The following is a 17,427-nucleotide window of genomic DNA, read 5'->3' on the forward strand; positions in this document are numbered from 1 at the left end:
TGAGGCCTTGCCCTTTGTAACGGGTGGGCACCACTAGGTTGGGCACCCGGACCAAAAACAAAAAACAAAAAAACAAGATGGAAGCGCACAAAGACAGAAAGATAAAACGCACAAAAAGGAAAAAAGAAGAAAAAACAAAAACACGCAAGGGCTAAAGTCAGGAGGTGGGGGGTTCGCTCATCGGCCTCGTTCACTTCCGACTCTGCGGTTTCGCGCTTTTATACACAGTGCTCCACCAAAGTGTTAGTCGACGCTTGGTTCGCAGCACCCCCTCGCTCTTGACCTTGGAGCTGTCTCCTTCGTCGTCCACTGCAGGACCGTGAAACACGAGCGCCTGTGGGAATGTGGTGCCCTCTGTCGGCATCGGATGGAGTCTGGCACGACATCACCAGGTGCTCGATGGTCTCCTCCGCGTCGCCACACGCTCGGCATATTGCTGCCTGTGCTTCAGATGTTGCATCGAAGCGACGGCGGTACACCAGTGTTCGCAGCGCTCCGGCACGGGCCTCACACAGCAATGCGCTACCCAGGCCGTTGTCAAAAATCTTTTCGGGTCCGATGCTGTTTTTGCACTCGCGGTACACAGCCAGTGTCGGTTTTTCCGCGAGCGCCTGCAGCCATTGGCGATTCTCTTTTTCCTGGACCCGTCTCCTTGCATCCTGTTTCCATGCGTTGCCGATTCGGCACTTATGGATGTCTGGAAAAGTCCATACTTGCCTTCTATCTTGTGAAGGCGCTTCACCTATGTAGTGCGTAGGCATGTCGCAGCGAGGTATTCAAAGACCCGCCTTGCCCATCGGTTGCGGCTCATGAACTGCAGTCGACCGCGGTACTCCAGCTTGCTGCAAGCCTCCATTGCCTCAAAACTAGACCATCCCAGGTCGCCTTGAATGGCTGCATTGGCCACCCGTCCATGACATCCGACTGCAGTGCGGCCGACCTCTGTTTGTCTGCGCTCTAACCAATTTCCGGTGGCTGATGGGAGGCAGACCACCGCGTTGGCGAATGTGAGTCCTGGCACGTGCGCGAGCTTCCAGAGGTCGCGGACTATGGTGTACTGGTGGCACCCCCACAGGCACCGACGTCGGAGGATGCATTGCGCTCGAAGTGCAGATTGACGGACCTTGGCCTCGTGCAGTCTGAACATGTCAGTCTCAGCACACAAATTTATGCCCAGGTATTTATACGATCTGTCGACTGTCAGGGTCTCTTCATTCAACATCAGCGATAGCTGATCAGTCGCCTCGCCTGCCAGCTGAACAACCTGGCATTTTCGCTGGTTGAACTTGATGCCAAGGCTTCGCAGCTACGCGGCACAAATGTCTAGCATTTTTTGGACATCCTCCGTGTTTTCTCCCATAATTACCAAATCATCAGCAAAGGCAAGACCCGGCAGTCGGCTGGAGTTGTCAATTCCTGTGGTGCTGTGCTTAAGGCCGAATCCCAGGTTTGCCTGCAGGAGTGCCTTTTCCAGTCCGGACACATACAGGAGGTAGAGGAGGGGAGACAATGGGCATCCATGCCGAAGCCCCCTGTGTACGTAGACCCGTTCCGAATGCACATTGCCAAAAACGGCTGTGACTACGTTTTCCCTGTACAACCTCTTTATCGTCTCGAGAAGTGGTGGTGCCATTCCCAGAGAACCAAGAGTTTCGTGGATGGATGGATGGATGGATGGATGGATGGATGGATGGATGGATGGATGGATGGATGGATGGATGGATGGATGGATGGATGGATGGATGGATACGCCTGAACCCTTTACATCGGGCGGTGGCTCAAGCCACCTAGCCATGTCTTGTGGAATTTTACTCCTGTCTTGCTGTCTTGCTCAAGCCACCAATCAGATAACCTTCGCTTGGTTACTTCTAACCTCTTAAAATCCACTTTCCCTTCACTATCCCTAAACCCCAATGTCTTGGGTAAGTCAGCCCCGCTGATTTCCACTGTAGGGTGAAGCCCTTTACAGAAAAGTATCAATTGTTCAGCCGTTTCCTCCTCCTCTCCGCACGCAATGCACAAAGTGTCTTATCTCCTGGTACCTGACTCCATACGTCTTAGTCCGCAAAACTCCAGTCCTGGCCTCAAACAACAAAGAGCTTCCCCTACAATTATCATAGGTATTTTCTTTGACAATTTCCTGTTTAAAGGTCCGGTATGTTCCCAGTGCCGATTTCGTCAGCATCCCTGTTTTCCGCAAAGCTCTGTTTCTTTAACCTTTTTCTTAACCGATAATTGCTGATTTGCCCCCTTACTGCTGTCCAGATATTTGCCTGTCAATTTTCTAGTTCGCTTTCTCCATTGGATGGATGGATGGATGGATGGATGGATGGATGGATGGATGGATGGATGGATGGATGGATGGATGGATGGATGGATGGATGGATGGATGGATGGATACAGCTGAACCCTTTACATCGGGCGGTGGCTCAAGCCACCTAGCCATGTCTTGTGGAATTTTACTCCTGTCTTGCTTTTAGCCACCAATCAGATAACCTTCGCTTGGTTACTTCTAACCTCTTAAAATCCACTTTCCCTTCACTATCCCTAAACCCCAATGCCTTGGGTAAGTCAGCCCCGCTGCTTTCCACTGTAGGGTGAAGCCCTTTACAGAAAAGTATCAATTGTTCAGCCGTTTCTTCCTCCTCTCCGCACGCAATGCACAAAGTGTCTTATCTCCTGGTACCTGACTCCATACGTCTTAGTCCGCAAAACTCCAGTCCTAGCCTCAAACAACAAAGAGCTTCCCCTACAATTATCATAGGTATTTTCTTTGACAATTTCCTGTTTAAAGGTCCGGTATGTTCCTAGTGCCGATTTCGTCAGCATCCCTGTTTTCCGCAAAGCTCTGTTTCTTTAACCTTTTTCTTAACCGATAATTGCTGATTTGCCCCCTTACTGCTGTCCACATATTTGCCTGTCAATTTTCTAGTTCGCTTTCTCCATTGGATGGATGGATGGATGGATGGATGGATGGATGGATGGATGGATGGATGGATGGATGGATGGATGGATGGATGGATGGATGGATGGATGGATGGATGGATGGATGGATGGATGGATGGATGGATACGGCTGAACCCTTTACATCGGGCGGTGGCTCAAGCCACCTAGCCATGTCTTGTGGAATTTTACTCCTGTCTTGCTTTTAGCCACCAATCAGATAACCTTCGCTTGGTTACTTCTAACCTCTTAAAATCCACTTTCCCTTCACTATCCCTAAACCCCAATGCCTTGGGTAAGTCAGCCCCGCTGCTTTCCACTGTAGGGTACGTGAAGCCCTTTACAGAAAAGTATCATTGTTCAGCCGTTTCCTCCTCCTCTCCGCACGCAATGCACAAAGTGTCTTATCTCCTGGTACCTGACTCTATACGTCTTAGTCCGCAAAACTCCAGTCCTGGCCTCAAACAACAAAGAGCTTCCCCTACAATTATCATAGGTATTTTCTTTGACAATTTCCTGTTTAAAGGTCCGGTATGTTCCCAGTGCCGATTTCGTCAGCATCCCTGTTTTCCGCAAAGCTCTCTCTGTTCCTTTTTCTTAACCAATAATTGCTGATTTGCCCCCTTACTGCTGTCCAGATATTTGCTTGTCAATTTCGTGTCAAATTTAGCGCCATCTGGCATGTGGCGCGCGAACTGCGGTGCCTTCGCCATTACTTGGGCTTACGCCTGCTGTACTGCGCTCGGGCCGCATTGAAAGGTACGGCGCCCAGCGTAGCCACAAGAAGCGCAATTTTCTTGTTTCTGTGTCCTAGACATCTTCCTTGACATTGGCTCTCTGCTCCAAGCTACAGTCGCGATGCCGGCATGCTGCTGTGTGCCCTTCTGCAGCCAGCGCTGCGTAAGAGACGCGCACGGAAACAAGGTGTGTATCCAGAGCACGGAGCGCATGAAACAGCTGCATGCTTGTTCCTTCTCGTCCGTGACCTGTTCGTTTTCACGTTAAAATAAATGGTGTAAGTATTGCAAGAGCAGCGAAAAGTTCCTTCTACCGTGTAGCCTTTCCGCTGTTTAGTGAGCACAAATATAAAGGTGCTACCTGCGGTGCACTCGAGCAGATGCATCGTTTCCGATGCTGGAGACTGTTTCGGCCCGACAGAAAATCAAAACGTTGCTCATACGCACTTCTTTTACATTCGCTAGCATCCGCGTCTCAACCATTCATAGTGAGTTCTTTGAGCGCGAGAAAAAGCACGACGATGTGGCGCGGCGAGGAGCGCCGTCGTTCTCTCCGTTGCGAACCTGCAGCAAACGACGCCGACATAAGCGGAGTGCAGCAGCTGCAGCGGTGTTTTCGTTGGGTCAGTGCCTGCGCACTCCGGCTTAGCAAACACTCCCGTAATCTGTCGCCTTGATCTGAAGTGAGCAAACCGCGAGTGATTTTGCACCGACGGCTAGGCGCACCGCATCTGCTGATCGAACGCCCGTACCCGGATCGACGCGCATTTCGCCCTGCAGTGCGCCTGCTCGTAGTCTAGTCCGCTCCAAGTGTTGTTAGCCTTCCTTTAACGGCAGTGCATTGATTTACTAAGTTAAGCTAAGTTTTGCAGCTCTGCCTCACAGTCACGGCAAAAGGAATATTTTCTCTACGGCAACTGCGCTGACCCAGTCCGGTCCGCTTGCTGAGGCGACGACAGATCATGGGGAGGAGCGCACAAACTGGAAGCCTTAAACAAAGCATAAGCGGCATGCATTTCTGGGCTACGGGCGAAATAGCGCGACAGCGCCGTTCATCGCTAGGGCCTTCGCTCGAAATTTCGTGTGCATAGAGCTCAGCCTTATTAGTGTGTTCAAAGTCGTCCCACTAGCTTAGCAGTAACTAACGGTACACGGGTGCGCTTAGGCACCTAACTCTGCTACCGCGCGACGGATAAACTTTTCCTGTGCATACGCATCCCCGGAGCTCTCTGCCAGACTGAAGCACATTCGCAGACAAAATATTATGGGCCACACTCTGTGGCTTCAACTCCACATTTATTAATGAACATGCGAAGGTTTTCTTCCTCTATGTGCAAGTGGACGTGACACTTGCAGAAGTATGAGACACTACATTAGTATTGCTAAATGGTGCTTAGACGAGCTTGATCGCACAAGCATGGTCCACATTATTTTGTCCAACTCTATGTACTGAAGAGGTGAAAATGTTCATTTTTCATTTCTTCACCTTGATGAATACACAAGAAGACATCTGATACGATTTTTCAAAGTGCATGTTTATTGATGCTTTTACATCTGCACCTTGACCAATTACTAAGTGGGCTGTACTCTTGCAGGTCTCTTTTCTAGGGTTGGTTCCCCACAAATCCTGGTTTGAAAAAAAAAAGAAAATGGATTGCCGCAATAAGGAGAGACGAGGGCAAGGAGTTCCGCATAAACAAGCACACAAAGGTGTGCTCAAAGCACTTCGCCGATGGTGACTTTTATGCAAACTGTGCTACCGGCACAAGGCGCCTCAAGGATGATGCAGTGCCAAGCATATTTAGTTTCGCACACAAGCAAAGAAAGGTGCAAAAGGAAGCCACCGAAAGAGCGTTGCGTGCAGAATGTTGCTGTGAATGGAGAAGTGACAACAGCCAGTGGAATGCGAGCAGACGACATTTGTGAACTTTCTGGAATGCCTCATGTACCAACAGCATGTCTGGATGCTGAAATGGACTTCAGCTCCTTGAAATCACAGCCGCCTCAATGTACACGGGATTGCACCGGACAAAAAGAAGCACAAGATCTGAGGCAATCACAACAGTGAAAAACGAGCTGAGTTATCGAAGAACAACTCCGACAGGCTCATGTCGAACTTCAAAGAGCTAAACAAAAAGCAAAAGAAAAGGAAGAAGAAATAAAATCAGTAAAAGAAGTGCTGTTTCGTACCAGCAGAGAACTGGAACTCACCAAAGCAACAGCAGAGAAGCTTGAAAAGAAAGCTGGAAGAGAGTTTCTATTGACCGATTAAAGCACAGTGATGATGACATGAGATTTTATAGCTGTCTGCCATCGTATGGAATGTTTAAAACAATTTGTTTTTTGTAATCCAGGGGAACAGGGAGAAAACATCAGACTCAAATCTTCATTACAAGCACACCCATCGCAGGCAGGTAGGCCAAGAAGCCTGGCAGTGGAAAAAGTTTTTCCTTTTTCTTGTAAGAATGCACCTTAGGCTTTTCGAAAAGGACCTTGCTGACAGGTTCTGTGTGTCAACTGCCACAGTATCAAGAATCTGTATTACCTGGGCCAGTTGCTTTCACTAAACTAACACAGATACCTCTGTGGATGTCAAAGGAACATGTTCAAAAGGAAATGCCACTTTCCGTCCAAGGAAAGTATTCTGCGACTCGAGTCATACTGGATGCAACAGAAATTATATGTCAGGCAGCCAGCTCACTTACACTGCAGTCGGCAACATTCTCATCGTACAAATCAGCGAACACCTTCAAAGGACTGATTGGCATCTCGCCCGATGGTACAGTGACCTTTGTCTCCAATTTGTTTTTAGGATCTATTTCTGACAAAGAATGTGTGAGCAAGAGTGGTTTCTTGGCCCTTCCTTTCAATGATGGTATGTCATGGGAGACAAAGGTTTCAAGATTGAAGAAATGCTCGAGACAATCAACGTGGCTTTGAATAACCCGCCTTTCCTCAGAAGAGGTCAGTTCAGTGAAGAGGAGATAAAAGAAACGGAAGAAATAGCATCCCTGCGGATACATGTTGAGCGACGAACACAGCGCATCAAAAGTTCTCATATCTTCGATAGGCTGGTACCGCTTTCTCTGGGCCCCATCATAAATGAAATGTGGATTGTATGTGCTATACAAACTACCAGTCTCCGCTGGTGCAACTACCTGATGTGTAAATGTTTGACAAATCTGCTCCTGCCATAATAAAAGGCAAGCTTTTCTCTCCATTTTCTAAGCCTTGATGTTATGTAGTATGTGACAGCAAATAAGTGATGCTTGAAAACTGACAATGGACTTTGTGAATAGGGTAGCTGTACAGCCCATTACCCATTTCCACACAACCATGACATTCTTTATTTACACAGACATGAAAGAGGAAGACAAAGACTACAGGATGCGATATACAGAATACAATGTGCACGCCAGAAAATTGAGTTATCAGTAAATGCACCATGCACCCAATACACATTACGACTTGACGAAGAACTGAGCAATATCAATGTCAGTGCTCGACTTCGTTATTCTCTCAGGTAAAGCAACAAGGTCTGAGTGGTCTCCTTCATCCCTTGTTGCTTGGCTACCAGAGAAGCACACTAAGGAAGTCTGGTGTGAAAAACCCAATTTGGCACACTAGCAGCTTTACGACATAACAGCACAACAATAAGCAAGAATAAATTGAAGGAGTAAGGTTGTAAAGACAGGCATATGAAGGTGGAAGTCACATCTGCCATAAAGAGAGGAATGAATGTCAGCAGTGACTTGTACACTCCAAACTGGTTGCTGGATATCCATCAAACCGACAGAACAAGTATTTGTGCACGCACGGGGCACCATTGAATATTTGTAGTGATTCCCGTGCATTTTCCAGTTTATTAAATATTTGTATGTATTTTCCAGTGTTCATTAAATATTGTGACATGCTTATCATCTCCTTTACATAACAAAAACTATTCTATTCCCTGCCACGTAAGACATGATGCCCCAAAGGAGTACAGACACAAACTTTAGTTTCTAGGCTTTCTTCATGGTTCGTAACACACTAGTAAATACAGACCATGCGGTATTTTCCAACTATTTCTGGCTGTTGAGGCAGGCTGCCTTTAGTGCTACAGTGAATGAAGATGACGAAGAAATTATGATGAAGTTTTCATGTCTCACAGGAGCTATACTTAACTCACACATGACAGAGGGGTAAAAAATTTAAAAAATTTGGAGTCTACCTTCCTTTAATGATATTGATACGGGCAGGCAAGCCAAATAACAGTACGACATGATGGCAGGCGAAATACAATTTTAATGGCTGTGTTGTAAGTGCCATCACTCAGTCCCGTGCCACTGCCCGCTTTTTCATTGTCGTCTTTTTAACAATATTGAGAGCAGAATCGTTGGTTTACAGGCACAAGGCATTCTTAAAGGTGTACTAAAGAGGAATCTGAACTCGTCTTTTTACCGCAGGAACTCTACACGTTCCGGGCATTCTTAGAAACTTCGAATTATTATCCTGGGCGGCCGATTGCCCTGATTAAATCGGGATAAACGTCCCAGCTCCCGCCTTTTTTTTTTTAACAACGCGGTAGGTAGGAGGAGTCAACCAACGCATCAACCAGTCCCGTGGCGGCTTGCCGCTCTGCCGTCGGTGGAGTGATACATAATTCAAAGAGCCCACATATATTTTTATTTCCGTGGGCCTAATTTGTGGTTATATTGCCTGTGACTGAATCTGTTTATTCACAGAAACCTAAAAAAACTAAATGAAAGTGAAGCCACCACTGGACTGGCTTAAAGGCACTCCACGAGTTGGTTGACTCCACCTACCTACCGCGTTCAGTTAAAAAAAAGACGGGAGCCGGGACGTTTCATCCGATTTAATTAGGGCAATCGGCCGCAAAGGATAATAATTCGAATCTTCTAAGAATGCCCGGAACGTGTAGATAGAGTTCCCGCGGTAAAAAGACAAGTTCAGATTTCTTTTTAGTGCATCTTTAAGGGCGTTTCGAGGCTATATATGGCAACAGCACAGTAAAAAAGAAATTGTCAAGTTTCTGTCTTGCAACAGCCCAATCTTCAGCAGAAAACTTGACACGGTCAATGATCAGGGGCCGATCAGAAAAAGAAAAAAAATCGGTCCAGGATATACCAGATAAAGCCATCCGGCCAAGGACCTGATAGTAGTAATCATGGCCACGGTCCAGCCTAAACGCACCCATGCTGTCCTTCTTGAGGCAGTGCCCATCCCCCATATCGTCGGGAGTTTTTCCCTTCAAACTGTATGGGCACTTCACCTCAAGAAGGCCATGTGAAGGAGTTTCGCACGGGTTGAAGATTAGACTGTCCGGTGAAGCTCCCAGCCATGGACACGAAGGGTCCACAACCAATCCGCTCCGAAGGGCCTCGACATCATGGTCCCTGGCTTTCATCACAGCCACGTACCGCTGCACAGCCGGCTGCTCATTCGTAATGCTGTACCTGCAATAACAGCATAAAAAAGGCAGGCACCTTCATCTCAAGAGGAACTTTCACTTAGAGCAGAGTTGGGTGTGCTCGCCTGGTCTACAGCAAATAAAGAACCGTTCGCATTGTATTGTAGGGCAGTCGGCTAATCAAAAAATGAAGATAAAGGAAAGAACACATACTGTTCTGAACCTGACTTGGTGCATATACACAGCAAAGAAGCAAATGTGGTGACACCATTTGACCTCTTTTTGAAAAGGTCTATAAAGGCAACGTTTTCTTTTTTTCAGACGTCCACATATTTTGCTGAAATTATGGTAAGCTCTCCAGGCAACGTTCTGCATGCCATGTCATATGCTCCACACTTGTTGATATTCATTCTTCAATTTCTGAGGGGGCAAAATTTTGACCTTTGGTCTTTCAAATAGTGATTAAATTTACCGCTTGTGGTCACCTGTTGAGCTATTCGACGTCCACATAGGAGGCTTCTCACCACTACCCATGACGCCATGTGTTGTTTGAAATTCATTTTCCGTACTTAGTAAAATAAGACCTCACTTACTGAACAGCCCTGACACGGGAAAGGTCTTTGTCTGCGGTCACGTTCTGCAGGCCTTTCTCTGTCCACGTAGGGCGCTTGACCGCAACCCCAAATGATGAAGCAGTCAATCGATGGACGTGGGCTCTCTTCCACATCTCGTTGCCAGACTGCTGCCTCGTGTTCTTTTCGTGGTTGATGGCCTCCTGGCTGGATACTTGCAAACCCTGGAAAGAAAACATATTTTATGTAGTTACTGATATGACAGCTGTTCACCTGTGTAACCTCTCGCCTCAGACTTACTTATATTGCCAAATTATGCATATTTTTAGCGCAACCAGGACAGGGACGCATAGAACAGAGATAAACACGACCACTCGCGTTTGTCTCTTTTCTTTGGTCCCTGTCCTTTTTGCGCTAAAGATGTGTATAATTTTTCACAAATCCAACTAGCCAAACATCTAACTCTTTTAAAGTATATTATATTGGCAGTGCTGTTTGCTATGGCTCTACCATTTTGTGCAGATAGCTTAAAAATTTCTCTAAAAAAAAAGACAACTTTTTCAGGCCCATATTACGCAAAGTGGTCTAGCAATCACACACGAAACTTTTTCTCGCCACCGAGGCAGTAGCCTGTATAAACAATTCGTTCAATATCTGAGTGACTATAATGATGCTCGAAGTCAAGGTTACTGTTCTGCAACTGAAATAATGAAATCGTTATAATGGACACCTGCTACTTAAACTACCAGCTGGTAGTTGTTGCTTTTTGTGTTCTTTTGTCATTCATAGGTGACCATCTATTTTTATTTCTTTCAGCACTTACGAAACAGACTGCTGTGCGGTTTGGGGCAGCTAGGTTTTCAACATGGAAGGTATGAAAGAAACAGCACGACACGGAAGCCACACTATAGTCGGATATAACTCAAGAAAAAAAGCAGCACTTCCCCTCAAATGACCCCCCCCCCCACACACACACACACACAAGCCGATGGTATCGACCAATTTTCATTGCAACGCGGCCAATCCGATTAAGTCATTGTTAACTGTCTTCCATCTGCCACTTCTCGCGATGACATTGAGGGAATGCCACCTAGAGCGTCTTCGGACTCATTGAGTCATGCAAAAGATGGATCAGCAGGCCATTTACTCGGTATCTTCAGCCTCCAGGTAAAACGTGCACATACCTTAAGGATGGCTGCTTCAGCGGCAGAGAAATCCCCATCTTGTATTTGCCACTTGCGACACGACTCATAAACAGTCGTGGTGGAGTCGGCATTTCTGCAGTGCCAGCATTTGTGCACACTATTTCTGGTGCCACATAACTTGAAATCCATGCGGCACGAGAGGCATCAAATACTGCAAAGCACTGCCGACTGGTGTTGGCCCAATTTTTGAAGCCGTTTCAACGAGTTGAGTGCTTTCAAGGTGTCTTGAAAATGGCGAAGGACACAGCTCACCAATGCTTGCCCCAAGTGTCCTTATTCTTGAAGAGAGGTCCTCAAATGGCTGGGCGTGCTGTCTTGCATCATAAAACCTGGTGGTGATCGGCTTTGAGAGGCCACCTTGTCGCACACTCCTCCAGTCCACAAACTGCAAAGGTAGCGGTGTAAGTGGGCTGCTACGAGGGCGCCTCCACTGCTGTGGCAGCTCGGTGCACGCTACTTCTGGTGGAGGTTCCTTACAGCCATTGCTCTTAAGTAGCAACACTAGCTTTAATGCGGCTGCAATGTGGCTACACACTCCACAGGCACCAGCTGGGCAATCGCATCTTGCAGACGCCACTGATCCACAGCTTTTCAAAGTAAGGCACACCTCATAGGGCATTGATGTGTTCTTCTGGCTCCGAAAACAAGTGCACTGACATGCACCTCATCAGGCCTGCAAAAAGGAAAAATTTCATGTCAACCATTTAGAGGAATTTTTGACCACTACAGCTCCATGCAACCTATTTGGTGAACTATAGACACGCCAAACAATTACATTCGCTTGAAACTGCATTACGATGACACGTGGAGCTCACAATATAGTTTTTTTTTTTCATGTACTAGTATCCTATGGTGCTCCTGCTACTCTTGTATGGCAGCAATGTCAATATACGTTTGTGGCGAGAGCCTCGTTCGCCAGACAGCATGAAACATGCTCTGAGCGTGCAGGTTCACCACAGAAGTGATTCTCGACAAAGGAAAACTAATTCTAAAGGATGTGCGGAGTCAAAGATATATATATATATATATATATATATATATATATATATATATATATATATATATATATATATATATATATATATATATATATATATATATATATATATATATATATCTCAAAGGGCAAAGCGGCTAGAGGTTTATGATGCTGCAGCGCGCCTTCCGTGACCGACGAGCGGCGCAGATAGGCGAGGCGTCTTGAGTTACCGAACACACGGCACCGGCGTGCTCGCGTCGCTTCCCTTTTGCTTCCTCTACACGCTTGTTCCAAGAGAACAGCCACGCAACACGCTTCAGTCATTGGCGCAGAACACTGTACAGACGCAGGCTTGTCTGGAGCGCCCGAACCGAGGCCCACGAAGCAAGAGATGAGAAATTTAAAAACAGGCGTTTTCACGGGTAATCCCAGCACGCAATCGCTGCAGCATAGCCAAACAAAGCATAAAAACAAAAGTGAAGTTCTCACACAAAGCAGCTGCGGTAAGATTTCTGGCTACTTGTGTAGCGCACCGATTCTGAGCTCTCTAGACCAGCGTGCAAACATCAACACGACTCAACACGAACATCAACACATCAACATTAAGTACGAGGTCGCGCTCGCATCGCATGTTCGCCCAACATGACGCCCGAGTTCAAGTCTGTGGATTAAAAAAAAGTTAAACACGCTGCGCTTATATTTTTCCTAGTGAGGAGACATACAGTATTGTGCGTTTTTATCGCTGACACTTTCAAAAATTTCCCCGCCTCATCCGCTGGCTCGTTTGCGGTGAAACTGCACACAGAGCTTGCGTATTATGGTCACTTTTGTATCGTAGGAAGTTTGACAACGGTACTTACTTAGTTGAGCCGTGCATGATGCGAAAACATAATCGTCTACGTAGAGATCGGCAACCAAAACCCGCACACGACGCTTTTTCGCTGAAGGGCGGCAGTGGCGCCATCTGTTTGCGGTAGCGCAAAGCGTCGCGACAAGGCCGTCGAGGAGAGCGTTGCAAGGAGCGCGGGCCGTTTGAATATGCCGTTCCTGTCGTTTCGTCTGCTTCTACTGAAGCGCTTACAACATTTTCGACTAATTAAGCGGAAAAATATCAGAACAAATGATTTAACGAGGCTTTACCTTTTAAAGAATATTGTTTGCAATGCTCGCTTCGGCGGCCTTGTCGTGACGGTTTCCACTGCCCAAAACAGATGGCGCCACTGCCGGTTCTCAGTGAGAAAGCGTCGTCTGCGGGTTTTGGTTTGCCGATCTCTCGTAGACGCTTACGTTTTCGCATCATGTGCGCCTGAACTAAGTAAGTACCATTGTCAAACTTGCTACGATACAAAAGTTACCATAATACGCAAGCTCTGCGTGCAGTTTCACCGCAAACGAGCCAGCGGTTGAGGCGGGGAAATTTTTGAAAGTGTCAGCGATAAAAACGCACAATACTGTATATGCTGCGGTTAGCAACTAAATTTAAACGCGTTCTCTGCCACTGACGTGCAGCGCGGACGCACTTCAGTGGTATGCACGGACGCAGCAGAAGCACCGAGAACGCGAATCTTTGCAAGTCCGCAAGAGAGGCACTAATACTGCACCTGCAGGATGACACGGCAACGCGCCCTGTCGACGGATCGCAGTAAGTCTCGCATACCAGCTTGTAGCTTCGCTGAGAGGTGCGGCCGGACGGACCGCGCACATCGTGGGCATCACAATAGGAGTCCAAAAGCCTTTCCGAAAATCCGCCCGGGATGACGGTCAGGTCCTTCGACCACTGCAAATTTTCCGCCATCGCTTTCACAAATGCAACCAAGGTATTGTAGACGCAACAAGGTGGAAACTGGTGCAATGGCTGAGTAGAGCCCCTGTGCGTCTTCTAGGTGCCCAAAATGTGGCGACGGCGCCGACGGAAGTTGCTGATGATACTTTTCTGTAAAGGGCTTCACCCTACAGTGGAAAGCAGCGGGGCTGACTTACCCAAGGCATTGGGGTTTAGGGAAAGTGGATTTTAAGAGGTTAGAAGTAACCAAGCGAAGGTTATCTGATTGGTGGCTAAAATCAAGACAGGAGTAAAATTTCACAAGGCATGGCTAGGTGGCTTGAGCCACCGCCCGATGCAAAGGGTTCAGCCGTATCCATCCATCCATCCATGATGACTGCCAAGTTGCCAGACTGAATTTTCTAAATGGTCTATTGTGGAAGGTACTCGCTTAATACCGGCATCTGTAACTTACATGCTCATAACAACTCATTGAAAACTGAGCATTTTGATATATTTGCCTGCCTGGTTGGGTTTGAAGACTTATAATAAACATTGCACATCGTGTTCGCACCCATGCTCTGAACACAAGAGGGGAGACCGCAATGCTGAATTTCTGGCCACCTGACGAGGCCGCACCCCCCCCCCCCCCCCCAGCCCCCAACGCTGTACCAACGCTCTTTCTTTACTTGTCGGTGGTGGTGATGGTGCCAGTGTCAAACGCCGGGCAGATAAGCGCGTACTTCAGAACCACGTGCGATGTAGTTTAAAGGAGTATACTCGGTACTGCAGAAATTTTGAGCCAAGCATATTCTTCTTAGAAAAATTGAAGAGCGAAGTCACGTACGATTAGTGATGTTGTTGTTAGCCTATCAAAAGATGGCACATACCCACTCTGGGGGATGTTATTGAAGTGTTATTGTTAGTGGTGTTATTGAAGGATATCAGCTCGCGCATATGTGATGTGCTTCGCTTTCTGCTGTGTCACCTGATCTGTTTGGTTTATCTGTGTTTGAAGTTTAAATTGGAAATAAATAAAAGGTTCGTATCACTTTCCAATGGCTGATGTGATGGCAATTTTGTAACCACAACTTTGGCTATTTTTTGGCTCTTAACTGTCTTGGCCTAGTTGCATGGCTGGCTATTTTTGGGCTACATTTTTTGTATACTTTGGCTATGCCACTCCGCGCTATCTGGCAACACTGCTTGGGCAGCGCTCGAAGGCCCTCGAAATCTCGATGGAGTTCCGCGCTGCTCCGTTGACTCGACAGACTGACTCGACGGCCATTGAAACTGCCTGTGTAGCAGCGCTCGATCGCCTTTGAGTCGATAGACTATGGGAGGGCCTTTGAAATGCCCGTCTGACAGGGGTATAAGTCGCAGAAATCAAGCGAGAGCGGAGCCATGCTGACCAATCACCCGTAATTTTTATATCACCACACAACAAAACTGGCTGCGCAGATAGGGTGCCACGATGCGCGCGGGGGGGAGCGTGCGCATCGAGGCGAACTATGCTGCTGATGATGACGATGCCGTGGTCATACCCTTTACAACGGGCGGAGCATTAAAAACGCCATCTCGCGGCTAAGCATTGTCCACAACGCTCAACTGGGCGAGCTAGAGTGGCGAAGAATGTGGCAGCACCATATGCTGTAAAAGTCTCGCTGAAAAACAAGATGCTTGTCAATAAATTTTCAGTTGCAAGTACCGCCCTGTGCTGTCGCCTGCCTCCGTGCTATGTCTGTTGCTGTTTTTAGCCGTTAGATTCGCCCCGCCACGCCGCACTAATCAGACTAAAACGGATGGGTACCGCTGGGCTACCGCGTAGCACACCTTAGCCTTCAGCGACGCTGTACTCTAGGCATGGCGACCAGTTGCCAGTGATGGTGTATCGGTTTAACGTCCCAAAGCGACTCAGGGCATGAGCGACGCTGCAGTGGAGGGCTGAGGATAATTTCGACCATCTGGGTTTTTTTAACCAGCACCGACATCGCACTGTACACGGGCCTCTGGCATTTCGCCTCCATCGAAATGCGACCGCCGCGGCAGGCACCGAACCCATCTTTCGGCTCAGCGGCCGAGCGCCAAAACCACTACGCAATCAGGGCGGCTTGCAAACCAAGTTCAACAGTGAAAGCAGCCATTAAAGCGCAAGCTCAGGCAGCGCACTCACGTGCTAATAGCGGGTGCGGCGACCCGTGCTCCGGCTGTCACCGAGTGTAATACGCATCGTTCAGTGCAAACCTTTGCAGCGGTAATGCATAACTACGAGGCGACAGCCTCAGCATATAATATGCTAAGAAACAGACGATCGGAGTGGCGAAGCAGCTTTCATGACATTTCAGTCAATTTTACCTCCTGTGTCCACGCAGCGGGAGACGTACACGTGGCATGCAGAGCCAAGTACCTTTGCATTCCTATTGTCTGGTAACATTCCCGAGTTTAGGGAGCGGAAAGAACTGGCTGCACAGTGGGTGCATAAATGTTAGACCCACGCCGTATGGCTCGTTATGCGTGAGTGTTCCAAGTCTCTCCAAGATCGGCGGAACTCTCCCTCCGACGGTTAGGACGCCCAACGGGAGACTGCCATGCGCAGCTCTCCACAAGGGTGTGGTAGCGCAAGTTCACGTCTTCAGCAGGAAATAATATTGGAGAAAATAAGCGCACCCAGCCTCTATGGATATTAGGGGAGCCATCAGCCCCCAGCATGGCGTGGCACTTGTGCATGCGTCGGCAACGTTATATGACCAACGTTCGGCTGGCCGCCGTCGTGCAATTAACCAGGCCGGAAAGTATGCCGTCGCCAGTGCACACTGATATATTTCCTCGTATTTGTGTACTGTGCGATGTCAGTGCACGTTAAAGAACCCCAGGTGGTCAAAATTCCCGGAGCCCTTCACTACGGCGCCCCTCATAGCCTGAGTCGCTTAAGGACGTTAAACCCCCATAAACCATAACCCATTTCCTCGTATTTGCATCCTGAAGGGGTGCCTCCCCGGAAGCTCGCGATCACCGAGAAAAGGTTATCAAAGCAACGGATGTCTATGCCACAGGAAGCCAACACTTTTTGCGCATTAGCAAATGACTGGGAGCAAACCAGCTCGGCTGCTATGTGGCCGAGAAAAGCGATCGCTCTTTTCAACATATCTACTCAAGGCTATCTCTGCGGGACACTGGACAACAATGGTTTCACAGATATAATAAGTCACCACGTCAAGAAAATGAGACCGGTGCCTAATACACTGACCCGCCGCGGTGGCTCAGTGGTTAGGGCGCTCGACTATACTGAGCCGGAGTTCCCGGGTTCGAACCCGACCGCGGCGGCTACGTTTTTATGGAGGAAAAACGCTAAGGTGCCCGTGTGCTGTGCGATGTCAGTGCACGTTAAAGATCCCCAGGTGGTCGAAATTATTCCGGAGCCCTCCACTACGGCACCTCTTTATTCCTTTCTTCTTTCACTCTCTCCTTTATCCCTTCCCTTACGGCGCGCTTCAGGTGTCCAAAGATATATGAGACAGATACTGCGCCATTTCCTTTCCCCCCAAAACCAATTATTATTGCCTGATACACTGCGGCGACGGATGTTTTAGCTTAGAGATGCAGCAACAGTGTCGTCAGGAAGATCAACCTGAAGTAAACACGCACGAGGCAGTGCATATGGATCGAGAGATGGTGTTTAAGGGTGCGTAGTCTGAAGCCTGGTGGACTTATAGAGTCGCTGAGACACGCGTTAAGCGATAAAAAACGGTGATCATGCGCGGTGAACTATTAGCATATGAAGCGCGATGTACGGTTCGGCAAACTCGCAACGGCAGG

The 17,427-nt window shown here is 47.9% G+C and overlaps 1 protein-coding gene, 1 long non-coding RNA gene and 1 pseudogene across 14 annotated transcripts in view; 2 read left to right on the top strand and 1 right to left on the bottom strand.

The window, feature by feature from the left end:
- Window positions 1–5,911, top strand: LOC144113860 (uncharacterized). Its single transcript, XR_013310892.1, has 2 exons — window positions 1–3,867; window positions 5,276–5,911. It is a non-coding gene; the product is annotated as an uncharacterized LOC144113860 (long non-coding RNA).
- The window catches only part of LOC144113855 (uncharacterized), a 19,219-nt gene continuing 6,986 nt past the window's right edge, over window positions 5,195–17,427 (bottom strand). For 3 of the 13 annotated variants that reach the window (XM_077647211.1, XM_077647210.1, XM_077647209.1), the window contains exons 2-5: window positions 11,478–11,543; window positions 11,123–11,255; window positions 9,687–9,889; window positions 5,195–9,139 (exon numbers count right to left, since the gene is read on the bottom strand). In XM_077647211.1, the coding sequence (XP_077503337.1) occupies window positions 9,122–9,139; window positions 9,687–9,889; window positions 11,123–11,255; window positions 11,478–11,489 (366 nt within the window). In that variant the 5' untranslated portion in view covers window positions 11,490–11,543 and the 3' untranslated portion in view covers window positions 5,195–9,121. Of the gene's footprint in view, window positions 9,140–9,686; window positions 9,890–10,849; window positions 11,256–11,477; window positions 11,544–12,338; window positions 12,598–12,709; window positions 13,021–17,427 lie in introns of those variants that run through there. The other 10 variants (XM_077647202.1, XM_077647203.1, XM_077647201.1 and 7 more) reach the window with 8 other exon arrangements.
- Window positions 5,998–8,128, top strand: LOC144114200 (uncharacterized; annotated as a pseudogene).

The sequence above is a fragment of the Amblyomma americanum genome, chromosome 1 (genome assembly GCF_052857255.1).
Source record: "Amblyomma americanum isolate KBUSLIRL-KWMA chromosome 1, ASM5285725v1, whole genome shotgun sequence".
In the NCBI taxonomy this organism is placed as follows: domain Eukaryota; kingdom Metazoa; phylum Arthropoda; class Arachnida; order Ixodida; family Ixodidae; genus Amblyomma; species Amblyomma americanum.